The 17,717-nt window shown below is 42.9% G+C and overlaps 3 protein-coding genes across 4 annotated transcripts; 2 read left to right on the top strand and 1 right to left on the bottom strand.

Annotated features, from left to right (window-relative positions):
- The first annotated feature begins 182 nt into the window (after window positions 1–182).
- si:dkeyp-117h8.4 (uncharacterized protein LOC572032 homolog) lies at window positions 183–4,419 on the top strand. Its single transcript, XM_044017650.1, has 8 exons — window positions 183–357; window positions 499–562; window positions 781–836; window positions 944–977; window positions 1,070–1,095; window positions 1,498–1,573; window positions 1,661–2,719; window positions 2,801–4,419. The coding sequence occupies exons 1-8, from the start codon at window positions 280–282 to the stop codon at window positions 4,300–4,302; spliced, it is 2,895 nt and encodes a 964-aa protein (XP_043873585.1). The 5' UTR covers window positions 183–279; the 3' UTR covers window positions 4,303–4,419.
- Window positions 4,420–4,797: 378 nt separating this feature from the next.
- Window positions 4,798–12,394, bottom strand: ppat (phosphoribosyl pyrophosphate amidotransferase). The gene is made up of 11 exons (XM_044017651.1): window positions 11,671–12,394; window positions 8,106–8,172; window positions 7,667–7,873; window positions 7,408–7,520; window positions 7,179–7,324; window positions 6,925–6,997; window positions 6,686–6,837; window positions 6,472–6,599; window positions 6,158–6,379; window positions 5,656–5,776; window positions 4,798–5,527 (listed from the first exon to the last, which is right to left on the bottom strand). The coding sequence occupies exons 1-11, from the start codon at window positions 11,796–11,798 to the stop codon at window positions 5,352–5,354; spliced, it is 1,533 nt and encodes a 510-aa protein (XP_043873586.1). The 5' UTR covers window positions 11,799–12,394; the 3' UTR covers window positions 4,798–5,351.
- Window positions 8,578–16,799, top strand: paics (phosphoribosylaminoimidazole carboxylase, phosphoribosylaminoimidazole succinocarboxamide synthetase). Of its 2 annotated transcripts, none has more exons than XM_044017649.1 (15): window positions 8,578–8,989; window positions 9,245–9,742; window positions 9,828–9,881; window positions 9,960–10,571; window positions 10,879–10,956; window positions 11,193–11,350; window positions 12,456–12,501; window positions 12,600–12,797; window positions 14,235–14,413; window positions 14,511–14,690; window positions 14,763–14,876; window positions 14,981–15,064; window positions 15,786–15,966; window positions 16,059–16,217; window positions 16,485–16,799. In XM_044017649.1, the coding sequence occupies exons 1-15, from the start codon at window positions 8,593–8,595 to the stop codon at window positions 16,649–16,651; spliced, it is 3,105 nt and encodes a 1,034-aa protein (XP_043873584.1). In that variant the 5' UTR covers window positions 8,578–8,592; the 3' UTR covers window positions 16,652–16,799. The 2 variants fall into 2 exon arrangements, with proteins under 2 accessions (XP_043873584.1, XP_043873583.1); XM_044017648.1 differs by having other exon boundaries at window positions 12,594–12,797.
- The last annotated feature ends 918 nt before the right edge of the window (window positions 16,800–17,717 follow it).

The following is a 17,717-nucleotide window of genomic DNA, read 5'->3' as shown; positions in this document are numbered from 1 at the left end:
AAGACCTCCGGATTATCAATGCATCATAAAAATTACCGTTGAACAGTATTTTACTCTGTATTTCAAATATATTCTGTCACTGAAAAAATATGAGTATTTTCACGGGTCTCATGTGTGTCTCTGAATTCCGAGGAGTTTAGAACGCCTCATTTGATCGCTTGTCCAATCACATTTCACTATGTAAGAATTTTGAACCTGAATGCGCCGTTATTTTAGCAACGACTGTGTTGCTTTTTCAGCTCCGACCAGCACGGCAACAAAACACATTTAACTCCAAATATGGACGAGTTTTTTAAGAAAAAACTGCACGAAAACAGCTGCAACTACAAAAAAGCACTGGATCGAATCATAGACAAGGTGTGTTGTGGTTTGTATATCAATTACAGTAACGTTAATGTTAGCCTTTGCGTGATGTAGCTAGTGTTAGCTTTACTTTTTGATGGTTGGACTCTACGCGTGGAGAAACCGTGTGCTAACATCTGCGATTGTTTTAAACAGTATTCGAAGATTCAAGATCAAGACAAAGTTATGGAGGTGGACCTCGCTACCATAGAAGACAAGAGTGAGTAAACCGCAAAACAATTGTAACACTGACTGTGTGCAAGAGATACTACTCACGACATGACAGTGGTAGTGACTCTAACTGAATATCATCAGCAACATATTTATTAGTAAATACTGTCACATTATTGACAATTTTATCCCTGCTTATGTGGTTGTGGTCATGTAATCTGATCTCACTGTTTGTCCTCTCTTTCCCGACTCCCTTGCACGATGAAGCGCTTGCACGTTACTTGAGCTGCGCAAAAGTAAAGATGAACAAGCAGATACCAAAGGTTTGGTTTACTATTAAATCACATCCCACTATTCAAGAACATTGAATTGGTCTATAGAGCCGTTTGTGAAACCAGCAGAAATTATAATTAATCACTTTTCTTTTCAGAGCCAGGCAGATTCGACAGTTGAGTCAGTAAGTGGTAAGTATACAACACCTAAAGTAAGAACAGTACATTACCAATTAATCACAGATTCACACATTTCATACTATTGCTCATTTCTCCCTCCTCAGCACTGGATCTTACAAAAAACTCTCAGGTAAACATGTACATGTATTAAACTAAAGGTTCTAAAAATGTAGACTAAATTAAACATGATTTGCTGCTGTTAGATTGTTCAACCCGCTATTTTAATCCATGTAGCTGCAGTATAACAGTGTATTATTTTATGTGTGCAATTGCTTGTACTTTTGACTACAGCTGTTTTACTATAACCTGGTACAATGCATCTTTTCTTGTTTAATACAAGTTTAATGTTTTATTGTGCACTGTCCCTGTCTAAATTAAGCAACATTATGTATTGTGTGTGTATATATGTGTGTATATGTATAGATTTGCATGTTTACTGTTTATTTCCTTGACTCTTTTTTTTTACTTATCTGTGCTGCTGTAATGCTGCAGAATGATAAAGGATTATTTTTTTCTCATTTGCTTTCAACAGTTGGACTTCACATATCAAGATGATGAAGTTGATGAGTCTGGTGTATCAACAAGCCAATCGTTTGGTGATGATGATGGTGAGAAAAATAGCTATATCCAAGTTTTTTTATGTGGTCACAAGATCAATGTAGCTAATATTTCTTTTTCTCTTTTGATTCCTGCAGGGATTTCCCAAAGTGACATGACTCAGCTGACTGGGAGCTCATTGGAGAGTGAGCGAAACATTTCTGAGACGGAGCTTCAGCCAGAGGACCTAGACGAGGAACTGGAACAAAGTCTGAGAAGTCAGGGCAGCTCTTTTGTGGAGCTCTACCCCAGCATGATTAGTCGAATAGAAAGGGCCTGGCATCGGCAAAATGTGTCAGAGGCTGCTGACTCAGTGCTGAGGAGGTACCACAGATGGCGGAAGCAGGCAAACAAAAGCAATATCAACAACACCTCTGTCACACTGAAGCACACCAGCAGCAAGCCAAGAAAGAGGAGCAGCAAGATGCTGCTCTGGGGTAAAAGCCCAGAGAAAAGGCAGCTCATTGGGATTGAATCTGCCTCTCGCTCTCCTTTCCAGTTGTCGGCCAATTTGCAGGCTTTGCAAGCAGAGCAGCCATGTCCTGAAAGGAAAAGAAGCTCACCAAGGAGACAACAGCACCAGCACATTGTTGCAATGGATCTGTCTGCACCGTTAAAAACCTCTAAACCATGTCCGACATTCACTATGTCTGAATTATCACACCTGGGAGAACAGTCTTGTACTTATGCTGCTGCTCCTTCACAGCCTTGTTATCAAACTGCAAAAACTTCCTCGGACCAATCTCTTCAGTCTAAAAGGCTTTCTCTCTCTGGATATCCAGAGCAGGCTACTGATTGTTCCACATATGCACCAGAAGACACACCTTTTCAGGACAGACATGATATCTACAGCTCCTCAGTTAGGCAAAGTCCCTTGAAAAAGAGGATGATGCACAGCCTCAGTAAATCACCTCATGCTTTTTCCAGAAGCCCCAAAGATTATGTGGAAAGCTTCTCCAGAGAGTCTCCAAGGCCCAGATCAGTGTCTACTTCTCTATCTTCCCCTCCACAAAAGTTACTTAGGATGTGTCACCTTCAAAACACCCATCTCCCCCGCCCATCACAGCCGCAGTCACCCAAGCCAGCCACAGCAGGTCAAGATGATGAAGTTGATGAGGCTGGTGTATCAACAAGCCAATATGTTGGTGATGATGATGGTGAGAAAAATAGCTATATGCAAGTTTGTGGTCACAAGATCAATGTAGGTAACATTTCTTTTCCTCTTTTGATTCCTGCAGAGACTTCCAAAAGTGACATGACTCAGCTGACTGGGAGCTCATTGGATGAGAGCAAACGAAACATTTCTGAGACAGAGCTTCAGCCTGAGGACCTTGACCAGGAACTGGAACGGAGTCTGAGAAATCAGGGCAGCTCTTTTGTGGAGCTCTACCCCAGCATGATTAGTCGAATAGAAAGGGACAGGCATCGACAAAATGTGTCAGAGGCTGCTGACTCAGTGCTGAGGAGGTACCACAGATGGCAGAAGCAGGCAAACAAAAGCAATATCAACAACACTTCTGTCACACTGAAGCACACCAGCAGCGAGCTAAAAATGAGGAGCAGCAAGATGCTGCTCGGGGGTAAAAGCCCAGAGAAAAGGCGGTTCATTGGGATTGAATCTGTCTCTCGCTCTCCTTTCCAGTTGTCGACCAATTTGCAGGCTTTGCAAACAGAGCAGCCATGTCCTGAAAGGAAGAGAGACTCGCCGAGGAGACAACAGCACCAGCAAGTGTTTGCAATGGATCTGTCTGGACAGTTAAAGACCTCTAAACCTAAAGAGGTCTCACTGAATCAGACATTCACTGTGTCTGAATTATCTCACCTGGGAGAACAGTCTTGTACTTATGCTGCCGCTCCTTCACAGCCTTGTTATCCAACTGCAAAAACGTCCTCCGACCAGTCTCTTCGGTCTAAAAGGCTTTCTCTCTCTGGATATCCAGAGCAGGCTACTGATTGTTCCATGTATGCACCAGAAGACACACCTTTTCAAGACAGACCTGATATCTACAGCTCCCCAGTTAGGCAAAGTCCCTTAAAAATGAGGATAATGCACAGCCTCAGTAAATCACCTCATGCTTTTTCCAGAAGCCCCAAAGATTACGTGGAGAGCTTCTCCAGAGAGTCTCCAAGGCCCCGATCAGTGTCTACGTCTCTATCTTCCCCTCCACAAAGGCTGCTTAGGATGCATCACCTTCAAAACACCCATCTCGCCCGCCCATCACAGCTGCAGTCACTCAAGCCAGCCACAGCAGGTCGTCCCCGGCTCCAGCGGCACCTTTCCTTTGACTCCTCCCTGCCCTCCAACCACGTCTCCCACTCACCAAAGAAGCTTGACGAGGAACTCGTCAAACTCTACCACAAGTTTGTTTGCCAGAGCAAATCTTCTCCCTTTAATGGTTTTCCTTGTCGTGTCTGTGTAAGACCCCCCGAGGTCAGCAGCGGTTGCTCTTCGTCAGCTCTGGCAGCTCTGGCTTTGTCACCTCACCGCTCCATTTTGAGGAAACGACACAGGAATTCAGGTTGTGATGACCATCCTCTGTCCAAACGCTCCAGGTCAGAGTGCTGTACATCCTCGCCAGGTTCCAAACGCTATAGGAATGAACTGCTGAGGTCTCATGACGACCTGTACCACAGCTTTAGTAAACGCAGCATGTTTAACAAATTCAACAGTCAACAGCCCTCAGCTTATGCCAGGATGACTGGGCCTACAGCTGCACCTGAGTTCTCTGGTCTTGGTTAGCCTCCTGTGTAACATTTTCATTCCTAACTTGTAATTACTGCTGTTCTATTAATTACTACTAATAACGTATTTGTAATAGGATTCTCACTTGAGAGCAGCATTAAAAAATGGCTATTAGGTAATTTTGTCAATTTCTTACTTTTGTATTTGTTTTCCAAGATGTCTGTCTTCTCCTAATCACCCTCATGTCTTCCTCCCAGAAAAAAAGTGGTGAATATCTGATGATTTGAGATTCTCCATTAATTCGCAGAGTGGAACTAATTTAGTTAATCACATTAGTTCAGCAGTGGAAAGTGTTGTGCAGTCTGAGCTCAGGAAATCATATTGTTTATTTTTCATGAGAATGTTTTGAGTGACATGGGTCATACCTTTTAAACTGGAGCGCAATTTTAGACTTGTCGCGTTAGAAACTGCATAATTTGTTATCTGTTCCTTAAAATAAAAGTTGTTCTTCAGAGTGTAAATGTTGAAGAAAATAAACACTGTACCTTCTTATTGCAGTTATTCTGTTTATTAATTTACTTTTCCATTTTAAATCAAGGTAATGTTTAAAGTAAACAAGTGTACAACAGTCAAGACTCAGTCAAGACAAAACAGTTACATAGTTAATTTTCAATAAAGGCAGATAAGTGTAGAAATTAAAGACACTCATGGTTTAGTCACTCGACCTTTGTATTTCCGACATGGCCGGTTATACCAAATGCTTATGTTTGCTAAGACGAGGAATGTGAAAATACAACAAATTAGTTTTCTCAAATTACATTAACATGATAGTCAATGTGGGGCCCAACAGCATTGGAGTTTGGTCAGATGTGCACTTTTAAGTGTCATCTGAGCGTCACTACAGTAAAGTGAAGCTGCAACCACCGGAGGTCATCAAAAGCTAGAAATTAAATTGCTGACCAAGGGCCTAAGCAGGGAAAAACTTATTACAATATATTGAAATGCCACACTATTTCTTATCCAGTCTATAAAGAACAGTTCATTAATGCATGGGCGCCTGAGGTTAATCCACAGTTCTGCTATAACCTTGGTTTTGATTCCAGCAGTTACCACTCCAGCTCCACTGGATATTTCCCAGTCAGGCAGGCAGTGCAGTGGCCCACTCTCCTGCTGGACTTGTTAGTGGAGCTAATCATCTTTTCCTTCTCCTGTTGGGAGGCAATTCCCTCCTGGACTGCTGACACCAGGCCCTCCACAGTCAGATACTCAACACTGTCTGCACCTATGCAAAACAATAGAGAAATGTTAATGGAGATGGATGCTTTGGATTTATTTTTTGCACTAATATGTTAGTTTGGCCAAAAGAATGATTCAAATCGAGTGTAAGATATGTACGAGTTAAGCATTTACCAATGTATCCTGCAATGTCCTTAAACTCTGGCTTATTTGCAATCAGCTCTTCCTTGGTTGGAATGTTGATGCCCATGTAACAGGGGTACCTGATGGGTGGAGAGGCAACTCTGATATGTACCTGTCGGGGAGTGAATACAGGTCAGTATTTACAAATAAATATCACTATATTTGTGTCCATGGGTTTAAAATGGCTCCTTGTGATCACTGTACCATCCACAGAGAACACAAGGCCTGATTGTCTCAGAGTGATGATTGTTCAGTCTGTAATAGTTTTTGTAGTAACAAATTGAGTTCAGCTACAGATAGAACAAATCATTTCAAATATTTCCAGCTGATCCGACTCTTAAATGATAAAAGTACATCTGTTACAGCACAGATAAATCATTTCACCTACTGAGTTACAGCATGATGCCAGCCAAAATGTACTTCCATTTTTTTGTCCATTACGTCGAGCCCTGTACAGTATACAAGAGGTATGAAACACGCTTAGTCAACAAACCTCTGTTGCACCAGCTTCCTTGAGCAGTTTTATAATGGGTGAGATGGTGTTTCCTCTGACAATGGAGTCGTCAATTAGCACCACTCGTTTCCCAGCAAAGTTGTCGGTCAGCGCCCCAAACTTCTTGGCAACACCGAGCTGCCTCAAACGGGTGTTTGGTTGAATAAATGTTCTTCCGACGTAGCGGTTTTTACACAGTACTTCGATGTATGGCAGCCCAGACTGTGACGAGAAAGACAATGGAGAGAAAAAGCTTATGAGGACAAAAGCCCGTCGTAGGAAAGGTGTGAGAACAAGACAGGCTGTGGACAGACCTGCTGAGCGTAGCCCAGAGCAGCAGGAGTTGCAGACTCAGGCACAGTGCTAACTACGTCTGCATCTGTTGGAGCCTCAATGGCTAACCTCCGACCACAGCGCTGCCTGACAGTGTAGACCATCTGTCCTGTAGCACAAAGATATAAAATCCTGATCATGTGGCAGAGCACAATTTCACTTTATATATGTTGAACTTTCAACAAAAACACACACCTTCAAAAACTGAATCTGGCCTGGCAAAGTAAACATATTCAAATATGCAGAAGGCAGGGAGGTCTCCCTCAGGACGAGGCACAACGGTCAGAGACTTGACTCCATGATTGGATATCTGGACTATCTCCCCTGGTAAGACCTCTCTGTAATACCTGGGAACAAGTGCAGACATGAAAACAATCGTTACCCACAGTACTGCGACTGCAATCAGAGGATATTATGATGCTCGTTAAGCATACTTGGCACCAATGGACTGAAAACTGCAGGACTCTGATGACACCACCCAACCCTCAGTGTCGCCCTCTCCAGTGCCTGACCACAGGAACAAAGACAAGTTAATCATCCATCAGCTTACACCTCTGACCTTGTATGAAATCTAAGGCCATCCTGCTGGAGCTCTGATAACCTCTGAGGCCACTCCTTCTTTAAGGGCAAGCATGTGTTCACACTGTGTCCTTCATGTAACTTGACATGTGTGACAGAAGAAAAATACCTGGACTGTGCAACTTTGAGATGGGAACAATTCGTCCAATGCAGAGGGGTCGATTTCCATAAGGGTCGCGCACGGCGTAGATAACATCTTTGTACATTATCAAAAGCGAGTAGGATGTCGGAGTCTCCATCATTAGGTTTTTAATTCTGCAACACATATGAAAGCATCTTTGAAGATGCCGTGTGGAAAATGGTTAACATATTACAAAGCACTGTACCATGGAACTAACCTGGCAACCCAGTCTGGTGCATCCAGCTCCTCCATAGGTGGAGTGAACGCCAGCAGTTGGGTGATGAGTTCACTGTCTGAGCTGGTGGAGAGACCCACGCCATGGCGCATCACCTGCAAGGCACATTTATGACACCCACAAGTTTCATTTCAGCTGGTAAATATTTCCCAATGTTGAAAGCACTAAATTACACACAGGAGCATGATTCACTGAAATTGCATGCAAGCTGTTTACATGGTTCATTATGTAAACTGGTTACCTTTTTCCTCAAGGCATGAGCATTAACTAGCTCTCCATTGTGCGCGACAGCAATCCTGCCATGCAGTGTATCCACCACGAAGGGCTGGCAGTTCTGAAGTTCTGAGATTCCACTGGTTGAATAACGTGTGTGACAAATGCCAAGGTTATCATAGCGCAGATTCAGAAGAGCCTCAGGCGAGAAAGCTGTGCTCACTAATCCCATTCCCTTTAAAAAGAAGATGGGGGGGAGAAAAGAAGAATCCCTGAGACATGTTTTCACTTGCACAGTCTACACAGTAACAAGCAGCATGTTAGAAAGTGGAAAATCCCTTTGAGCAACAAAGACCCTAACAAACTAGAAGACCAGTGCAGTGAAGAATCATTTTTTGTTTTCTGTATAATTATTTAGTTCAGTGTAAATACTGAGGGAGCTCTTTTTCTTCTCTTTTTTTTTTTACCTTGAGGGTTGTGTATGTAGGTGGACTGGCTCCATTACTTGTGACAATCCCGGCACTTTCCTGACCCCTGAGTAGACACAATCACAATGTATGTTTTAACAGTGAAACAATGTAAATTGGTGAGATTTAGATTCAAAGTCTAAGCATAAACATGGGTAAATTGATTATTAAAAACAATAAGAAGACCAGACTGGAATAAGTGAAACAGAAAATTACAGCAGGACAGAGGAAAACAAGAATGTTTGCCTCAATGCTGAGAAAAAGCCATACAGCAAGAGTCGTCTTGCTGCAGTTTCAGCCTATTTACCAAGCTGCTTCTCAGATTACAGTTGGTCCCACCCCCTCAGCACACAGCTTAAGCCAGTGGTGAGGCTGCTTTTCTGCATGGAGGCGTTGCTTTCAGGCTTAACCGCCTGGTTGCCTAGGGAACCGAGCAGCAGAGACAGACAGGCTGGGGAAAAGGAAACGTTTCCAGGTCAGCTCAAACATGGAGAGAGGAGCAGAAGGACAAAGAGGAGGTGATATGGAGGTGGTGGAGGAGAAGGGCTCGGTAGAGAGGCAGTGGGGGGAGGCTGAGGTGCCGGCTCTCATGTCAGTATGGGACGAGGTGGGAGCTCAGCATGTAACTGAGAGCAGAACCACATTTGAGTTGATCTCAGAGCGTCTGAGGAGGCTCAGTGTTGTGCGGAGCTGGTGGGAGTGTCAGGCCAAGTGCAGGAGTCTGGGACTTCAAGGCAGAAGGCCTGACGCAGCAGCAGGCACTTCAGCAAACTACAGCCCAGGAGTGGATGGAAGATCGGTGGAGGGTTGGGAGGAAGATGTGGAGGATGTGGTTAATCAAAGAGGAATCTACTCCTCCTCAGGCACTATCCAAATACAGGAAGGTAAATGTAGGTTTCACCACCAAACTCAAGCTCTTATCTTATCTTCACTTCAGCACAATTTGGTATTTGAACTAAAACTAATATCAGAAGATAGAAAAGCATTTCATTGGAACTAGTTTTTGACTTTGAAACTGAACCAAAACCTAATTACTTTTGCTTGCTCTAAAAACTATTACTGCACTTAAAAGTCTTTAAAGACATGTTTTCTGAAATAAATGTTTGTTTTTTTTTTAAAAAATAATGCTGTGTATGCAGGAAACAAAAGTCGAATCCATCGAGCTCCTCCTTACACTCCAAGTGTGGCTGAAGAGGGCGGCCGTCACTGGACAGACGATGAGGTGCGAGCACTGCTTTGTGTATGGGCAGATCGGCATGTTCGAGAGCGCTTGAAATGCACGCTACGCAACAAGTCTATCTTCCAAGAGATGGCCCGTCAAATGCAAAGAAAGTTTGGGGTGGTACGAAACTGGAAACAGTGTCGAACTAAATACAAGAACCTGAAATACGATTACAAGACTGCTAAAAGTGCCCATGCTGCTGGTGGTGGTGCTACAGGAGGCCCGGGGAAGTACATGAAGTTCTTCGATGAGGTGGAAGCCATTCTGCTGGACCGTGGACTGGAAAATGGTACCATGGAAATGCAGAAGAGGTTGTATGACGGAGAAATAGCAGTGGGGAAGCTACACATATCTGCAGGCCACACAGTACAGACGACATCCTCAGAAAGTGAGGTTGTTATAGAAATTGATGATGGTATGTACTCGGTGTGCGACGCATACAGCAGTGTGCTATTCGAGACTAAAAAGAAAAGCACTTTTTTTTTGTACTTGATTTCCAGATGACAACAGTGATGATTATGATATGGACAGAGACATGGAAGCAAAATGGAGAGGTAAGTATCATCAAATCACCATGTCCATTTACTATATACTGCGTGTAATCGTTTATTTTCTGAATCTATTTTCTCTAGATGTCCATTTAACAGACCCGTCCTGCTCTGACCAGATCCATGTGGTCACGGTGTCGGACACCGGCCGGAATTGGAGTGACCTGGAGGTGCGAGCCCTGATTCAAGTCTGGTCTGATGAGCGTGTGTGCAGGCAGCTGGAGAGCTCGACCAGGAAAAGGGACATCTTTGTTCAGATCTCGAACAGGTTATTGCAGCAAGGCATCGAGCGTGACTGGAAACAGTGCCATACCAAGTACAAAAACCTCAAGTATCTTTACCGTTCTCTCCAGAGGGGTAAGACTGATGAAGCAAGACGTCTCATGAAGTTCTACGACGAGGTGGACAGCATTATGAATCGCACATCTAACGGCTCACCACACGTCACAAGAACTGTAGACCATCAAGAGGTTTCGGGAGAACGTCTTAGGATGGACGGCTCGGAGGAGAGAGATCACGTAGATATCTATTTGATAAGTGAAAACGCAGATGCCAAAATGGTGGGAGCGCTGGAGGAGAGAACGTGCAGTTCTGATTCCGTCTCATCTGTAAGCCTCGATGTTACACCAAGTACTGAAGAACAGAGGAGGCACACAGTTCAGGAGCGTCCCTCAGATCAGCGGCACAAATTCAAGAGTGAGTCCTGGATCATTATTTATTCATGTTTTTCGTGTCATGCATGAAACCAGCAGAAAAGATTCATACAAAGCGAACAAAAACAACTTGTTTTGCGGTTTAGATTCTGATTATTTTATTGCCCGCCACTACTTGTACCATAGAATCCTATTCAATTATCTACAGCCGAGTCATATCTACAGCCGATAAATGTCTGCATCAATAAAAATCATTTAATTAATTGTGCTCAGTGTTTTATAATATTTTTCCAAAACTAAAACTGTCGGTCCAATTCCATTTGTGACTGTGTGACATTGTTTTTTTGCAGGTTTGTTCGAATCTAGGTTGGAAAAAGTGGACACATATTCAGCAAGAAGAGGACTGAAGAGGAAAGCTGTGGATCAAGGTTTGAACTGTGCCTCTTCCTCTTATCACTTTGCATGAGTCACATGATGTCCACAATTGACTGGTGGCCTTTTGTGATTTCTTGCTCAGTCCCATGATTTGCCACCAAGCCTCATAATGACATTATGGATAAAGGCATGTTTGTTATTACTAACAAAAAGCATAAGGAATGACGGAGTCATTCAGGTCATCATGCAAGACAGAAAATCTGATGTTAAGCCTGCATTTTTCTTCCAGACCCAAAACTCCAGATTCCAGTGAAAAAACTGGACTCAGGCTCTGATTTTGCTGATAATGAGGAGATCCTGTTTAAAGAGGAGCAAGATCACATCCCAATAATAAAGATCAATTCAGTTCGTTCAATGGCCTCCTCTAACCCATCCCCAGAGGCACAGGTAATAACTACTACTTTCCCTGTGTGACAGATAACAACAACTTATTTTATTTTTTTTTTTTTTAAAAAGCATGATGCTGCAAAAAAAAGTGCCATTAAGCTGAAAAATCAATCTATAACTGCTTTAACACTTTGAAAACAGTCATTGTTCGTGTTGTTTTTCGTTTATTTTTACGTCACATGGGGGTCTGACCAAAACTTTTAGTGACTTTCGAGTCACATGTTAAATCACAAGAGACAACTATTACGGCTCACACAGCGCGTGTATCACCACGGCGATAAAGTGAATAAAATAAATCAAGCACCTTTTCCTGAACTTACCTGTGCTGTAACGCGACCAGCCCCAGTGTTAAGACCTGAGCCACCTCCAGCTGCGTGGGCCACTCTCCGGCGGCCACGCATCCGAAAACCCCGCATTCCTCTCCGATACCGGACTCTTCAAACTCCATCCCCGCTGCGTGTGTCTGTCTCTGTGTCCTGAGTCAACAACACCAAGGGACAGTCTCGTGTCTAAACTAACGGCGCGTGCGTGTCCGGACGAGAACTGACAGTAGCTATCGAACACGTGCAAATATACGCAACAACGTGGCTCGTGAAAAGAAAAAAAAGAAAGAAATAGAACCCACGGATATCAACTTAGTTCAAATAAAAAGTGATGAACGACACTACATGAGCTGCTACCATAGATAACTGTTAGTAAAAAGTAATACATGTGGGATTAATTAAACATTTTAACACGCACGCGGTATTTGGCGATGAATATGTTAAACACGATGTACTGATCAAAAGTGATCGATTCGGTCAAAAGGGTCAGGTTGTTCCTTTGTTTCTGATAAACTGATCTTCTTGAGAGAAAAGTACACGAGATAAGTCGTGGTTTCAACTCCAAACAAAAAACATCCTTCTTCTTGTTATCCCATGATGGAGCGTCCTGCCAACCACGTGGTGAGAAATGCGCTGCTTTGATTGGTTGTCTGAGTCAGTCGAGGGATGTCATTGGCTGTGGAAGCATGTAAGAGTGACTCGCGTGTCCTCAGCCTGTTCGCAGCCTCTCACACTTTCTCAAGTCGAGTGTCTTTCTGGTGCACTTGTGTTTCGTCTTTCAGGAAAGTCGCTTTCTACACAACACCGCCATCATGGACTCCGCCGCAGGTAAAAATACACAAACACTCAACTCAACTGGGAAGCTTTAGTCAAATGTGTGTCGCCGTTTCCTCATCGTGCGTGTTCTTTTTGTTTTATATATGTAGAACTGAAGATGGGCCAGAAGCTGAATGAGGGCAAGACGAAGCAGATCTTTGAGCTGGCGGACCAGCCCGGACTGGTTCTGGTCCAGTCCAAAGACCAGATCACCGCTGGCAACGCGGTGAGGAAAGACCAAATGGAGGGCAAAGCTGCCATCGCCAACAAAACCACGAGCTGCGTGTTCAAGCTGCTGCAGGAATCTGGTAAAGTCACTGTTTAAGTTGTCAACACACGTTCCCGGGCCCCCCTCATGTACTTCTCTTTGGAATAATTTGACTGTAAATTGTGTGAGTATAGACTAATTGATGAGCTCTCAGATTGCATCAAGCAAAAGAGTGTATTCGTAGAGCTGCAACAGTTAATCGATTAATCAAATATTAATCGATTCATAAATGATTTGCCAACTTTTTCATTGGTTGTCCCGCATCCAAGTACAAACCTCTTTCTATCTAATAGTTTTCTGTGATTTCAGTCCTTCAGTGTGAATAGTTTTATGGGGGGCGGGGCATCACTGAGGTTTTGAGAAAAACATTTTTGACAGTGTTCTGACATTTGATGGACAAAGAAACACCCTCAAACTATTTTAATGAAGACAAACATTTGTCAGTTATGAGGATTTTAATAAATGAATCTGGAAACTTGATTGATTGATTGATTGATTGATTGATTCAAATAAAGAATGGTTTATGAATACATTAGATGGATGACACAGTATAAGAAGCACTGTCACTGAAAACATAGGCTGCCATTTTGTTAATCTTGTGCAGGCGGGGGCAGTTGTGTCATCCTCACCCTGAGGCAACTTTGCCACTTGTAGATTAGTACGCTTTGATTTTGTCAGATTAAATGTCATTGCTGTTAACTTTAAAGTTTTAAACACTAACTTAAAATAATCAATCCAGCACTATTTCAAGGGCTCCTGATCATCACCAGTTGGACCTCAGTGGTTTTTGATAAGAGAGGTCGGTGAGGTGACTGGTGTTCAGGAAGAAAGACAAACTTTGACCTTTTCCTTTTATTGGGAACCAGAGCTCCTCCAGTTAAAGCATTTTGAAGCATTTTTTGGTTTTAATGCCTTCATTAAATCACTTGGTTATTGGTTTCTCCATTGAAATGTCCAAAAAACGGTCTTTCCTTGAAGCCGATAACTAGCAAATATTTACATTTGAAGCTGGAAGCAATGAATTATTTATGCTTTTAAAATAGAAACACTTTATTACATTAGTTGGCAACTCTACTTCATTCCCCCACATTTCCTTTGCAGAGAACACATGATTGTTTCTTGACTCTGCCGTATGCAAAGATGTTGGCAACGTTAAACACGTGTAAATGACTTTCCACCTTACTTTAATTTAAAAGTAATTGGCTAACTGTGACCCATGTGCCGCTCGTGAGTCTCGTGTGTCTCAGTTGTGGAAATTGCCGTCTTGTGACTTGAGTCCCCCCCCCACCCCCCATGGAGCCTTATATGTGTTCAGTTAAAGCCAATCTGTGCTGAATTGAACATTTATAAAATGTAGACATAAGCATAAAGTTAAATCTTTATTAACTGGAGAGGTTTTGCTTTTGTAGCTTTCCTTTGGAGTGTCTTGCAGCTCTTTTTTTAAAAATAATAAATTAAAAAAATACCAAATTTCCAGGTGTCAAGACTGCCTTTGTGAAGCAGCACTCGGACACAGCATTCATCGCTGCCCACTGTGAAATGATTCCCATCGAGTGGGTTTGTCGGAGAGTGGCGACCGGATCCTTCCTCAAGAGGAACCCAGGAGTCAAAGAAGGCTATCGCTTCTCTCCACTAAAGATGGAGATGTTCTTCAAAGTGAGTCTGACCCTGAATGCCCCCATCTGTGTTCAGTCTTTTAAAGATCTCTGACGAAGTTAATGAAATGATGAAAAACTGTTACTCTTTGACACAGGATGATGCCAACAATGATCCTCAGTGGTCAGAAGAGCAGCTGTTAGAGGCCAAGTTCTGTCTCGCTGGGCTCACCATCGGTCAGTGTGAGGTGGACATCATGAATCGCAGCACTGTGGCCATCTTTGAGATTCTGGAGAAGGCCTGGGCCACTCAGAACTGCACTCTGGTGGATATGAAGGTATGTGCAGCAGGACTGCCCTCTGCTGGTCGATAACTATTCCAAGTTAATGATGAAGTTCATTTCTTTCAGATCGAGTTTGGCGTGAATGTCAAAACTCAGGAGATTGTCCTCGCTGACGTGATCGATAATGACTCATGGAGACTGTGGCCAGCTGGAGATCGAAGCCAGCAAAAAGATAAGCAGGTTAGGACTTCTTTTATTATTATTTAAAGCTCACAGTTTTGATTTAAACACTTATGGAAATGTGACAAACATCTGACAAGCCTCTGATTTCACTTCTTTTCTAGGTTTACAGAGACCTAAAAGAAGTTACTCCTGAGGCCATGCAGGTGGTGAAGAGGAACTTTGAGTGGGTCTCTGAAAGGGTCAAGGTACATGCAACCTTGTTTCCTAACAACACACTTTATCAGAGTGTGCTTTTAACTTTTGTTTGCTTTCACTCAACTGTGTCAACAAAAGCCAATCACCTGAGCTTTGTTGGTTTTTTTTACTTGTATAACTCTATTTCTTAAATGATTGAATTAGACTTGAGTACTGTAGTAGTGCTGATGCTGGGTTGCTTTTTGTATGAAATAATTTTCATTAACTCCAAATAGGGCTGAAGTGATGATTTGGTCACAAATAATTAAGTTCCCAGTTTTGTTTTGTTTAGCTTATTAAATGTGGGGTTTGTCGTAACCTCACCAAAAGAGTAATTTAATTATCAAGAAAATAATCAACTTATTTATTTATTTATTTATTTATTTATTTATTTAAATGTCAGTGCACCTTTTACTCCTATCTACTCGAGCTTCATCTTATGCAGTCATTCCCAAAGGCTGGATTGTGATTCACAGATGTGTCATAAGGGATTGCAGAATTTTCTAGGCCTTTACTAAAGATTTAGTAAAGGTTTTTGTTTGCAACCTATTCAAAACATTGAGTTTTAACAGAAAACTCAAAGGTCTGCATGATAATTCAGCGTAATTATCATAACCCAGTAGTTTTTCACATGCAGCCTCTGCTCCGTAAAAGGTCTGTCTTTAAGGGGACAGATGGTCGGTCGGTCCTGCGTTGTGTTAAAGAGTGCGTCTGCTGTGTTGTGACCTCCAGCTGCTGCTGGAGCCTCAGGCCGGTGGGAGAGTGGTGGTTCTGATGGGCTCCACCTCGGACATGGCTCACTGTGACAAAATCAAGAAGGCCTGTTCCTCCTATGGAATCCCCTGCATCCTCAGGGTCACCTCGGCACACAAAGGTCCAGATGAGACACTCCGTATCAAAGCAGAATATGAAGGTGTGTGTGTGTGTGTGTGTGCTTGAATTATTTTCTAGGCGAGTGGAGTTTTGTTATCGAATACGTGATAACATTTTTACCTTATGCCCAAGGTGACGGTGTACCGACTGTGTTTGTGGCTGTGGCTGGCAGAAGTAACGGCCTCGGTCCGGTGATGTCAGGAAACACGGCTTATCCTGTCATCAACTGCCCTCCTGTCACTCCTGACTGGGGTGCACATGATGTCTGGTCATCTCTGCGCCTGCCAAGTGGTAAGCAAGTCTCCCACTGTATTCTGTGCTACATGATTACTCCATCTTCCCCCGCTTTATCCTCCACATTGAGTTAATTCATCAAACCGTATGGTTCCATGCACAGATGGAAGGAGAGTTGGAACTATAAATTGTGTACAGAGCACATGACCCTTCTTGAGTGTATACCCACAGTAGTATTTTGACTCCCAACCACATTAAAGTACGTTTTTTACATGTTTTAAACGCACTAAATGTAATTGAGGCTTCCTTTGTGTTATCCCGCAGGTCTCGGGTGTTCCACAATCCTGTCCCCTGAGGGCGCTGCTCAGTTTGCTGCGCAGATCTTTGGCCTGACCAATCACCTGGTGTGGTGCAAACTGAGGGCCTCAATGCTCAACACCTGGGTGTCTCTTAAGTTGGCTGACAAGAAGCTACAGGCCTGCAGCATCTGAGATGGCTCACCGCCTCTCTTGTCCATCAGTGCCATATATCTTTGTTTACCATGACCATTTAACTGTCTTTAAAAGTAGATTAAAAATCTACATGCACATGAGTCATTCCAGTTCAAGAAAATTGAATAAACCGCCTCTTGAATTCTAATCTGGTTGTTTTTAATCCTATTATTTCTGTGCAGCACTTTGCACCAGATTTCAATCAAAGCTAAGCATTTTTTTTCAGAGGATTTCTTTACCTACACTATTCCTGTACCAGAACTACACCTCCAGTAGTGTGGAGGAGGAGGAGGAGGCTTTGAAAAAATATTAAGATCACGATCAAGAGTATTATAAAGGAAGCATAAGAACAAAGACTTGGATGAATCTGGTATTTTCTACCTTTTCAAACGGAACTTCTCCTGCAAATTGTCAGCCTGTTATTTCAGGAGTTCCTCTTATTTTCCCTTTGATCAGCAATTGCACGTTTTATGAGTGCAGGTGAGAATAATGACACCTTTTAGTGACGCTGAAGCCCTTGCGACGTCAAGTGCACTCCAAACAAATGCCTGCTTTTTGTGTCCCATTGTGTCGTTGCAGGGGAATAATTGTGTGAATCTGTGTCTCACGTACTCTTTCTGAGTGAATGTGGTGTGAGAACAATCTAATAACTGGGATGATGAGCTGTTCTCTTAGTACAGCACACACATCCATGTACTGTTATTTTCAGCTTGGTTGCAACACCTCCTTTCAGCCACAAGAAGGAACCCACAGCTCATGTTGAGGATCCAGAAATCTTAACCTCTCAATCAGTTCCAGGAGTGTGCAGCCAAGGGAATGAGTCAGAATATCAGGCCACCATTTAAATTTATTTCTTTTCTTTTTTTTTTTACCTCTGTTACAGCACAACACTCCATTTGATAACAAATGAGCATTATAACCTGTGATGCTCTAGATTTTTGGCTCACGTGTGGGTGGGAGTGGGAGGATGGAAGTGCCGTGGGTAGAGAGTGATACAGATGAGTACAGAGAGGCCTCTGCATTTGAATGTGGAGTTGAATATTATCCTGTGAAATACATTCTGTTG

This window comes from Solea senegalensis, unplaced genomic scaffold (assembly GCF_019176455.1).
Source record: "Solea senegalensis isolate Sse05_10M unplaced genomic scaffold, IFAPA_SoseM_1 scf7180000015690, whole genome shotgun sequence".
In the NCBI taxonomy this organism is placed as follows: Eukaryota; Metazoa; Chordata; class Actinopteri; order Pleuronectiformes; family Soleidae; genus Solea; species Solea senegalensis.
Note: the sequence above shows the minus strand (reverse complement) of the source record. Positions and strands in the feature narration are given on the sequence as shown.

What these genes read in the sequence shown, in the direction of transcription:
- paics (XM_044017648.1), top strand. Translation starts at nt 8,593, where the DNA reads ATGGAGAGAGGAGCAGAAGGACAAAGAGGAGGTGATATGGAGGTGGTG. An exon ending in CACTATCCAAATACAGGAAG is followed by an intron (nt 8,990 to 9,244) that starts GTAAATGTAGGT and finishes CTGTGTATGCAG; the next exon opens with GAAACAAAAGTCGAATCCAT. An exon ending in GGGTCTCTGAAAGGGTCAAG is followed by an intron (nt 15,065 to 15,785) that starts GTACATGCAACC and finishes TGTGACCTCCAG; the next exon opens with CTGCTGCTGGAGCCTCAGGC.
- si:dkeyp-117h8.4 (XM_044017650.1), top strand. Translation starts at nt 280, where the DNA reads ATGGACGAGTTTTTTAAGAAAAAACTGCACGAAAACAGCTGCAACTAC. An exon ending in TGGATCGAATCATAGACAAG is followed by an intron (nt 358 to 498) that starts GTGTGTTGTGGT and finishes TGTTTTAAACAG; the next exon opens with TATTCGAAGATTCAAGATCA. An exon ending in ATATGTTGGTGATGATGATG is followed by an intron (nt 2,720 to 2,800) that starts GTGAGAAAAATA and finishes TGATTCCTGCAG; the next exon opens with AGACTTCCAAAAGTGACATG.
- ppat (XM_044017651.1), bottom strand. Translation starts at nt 11,798, where the DNA reads ATGGAGTTTGAAGAGTCCGGTATCGGAGAGGAATGCGGGGTTTTCGGA. An exon ending in CTCAAAGTTGCACAGTCCAG is followed by an intron (nt 6,998 to 7,178) that starts GTATTTTTCTTC and finishes TCCTGTGGTCAG; the next exon opens with GCACTGGAGAGGGCGACACT. An exon ending in GCCAGATTCAGTTTTTGAAG is followed by an intron (nt 6,600 to 6,685) that starts GTGTGTGTTTTT and finishes TTTGTGCTACAG; the next exon opens with GACAGATGGTCTACACTGTC.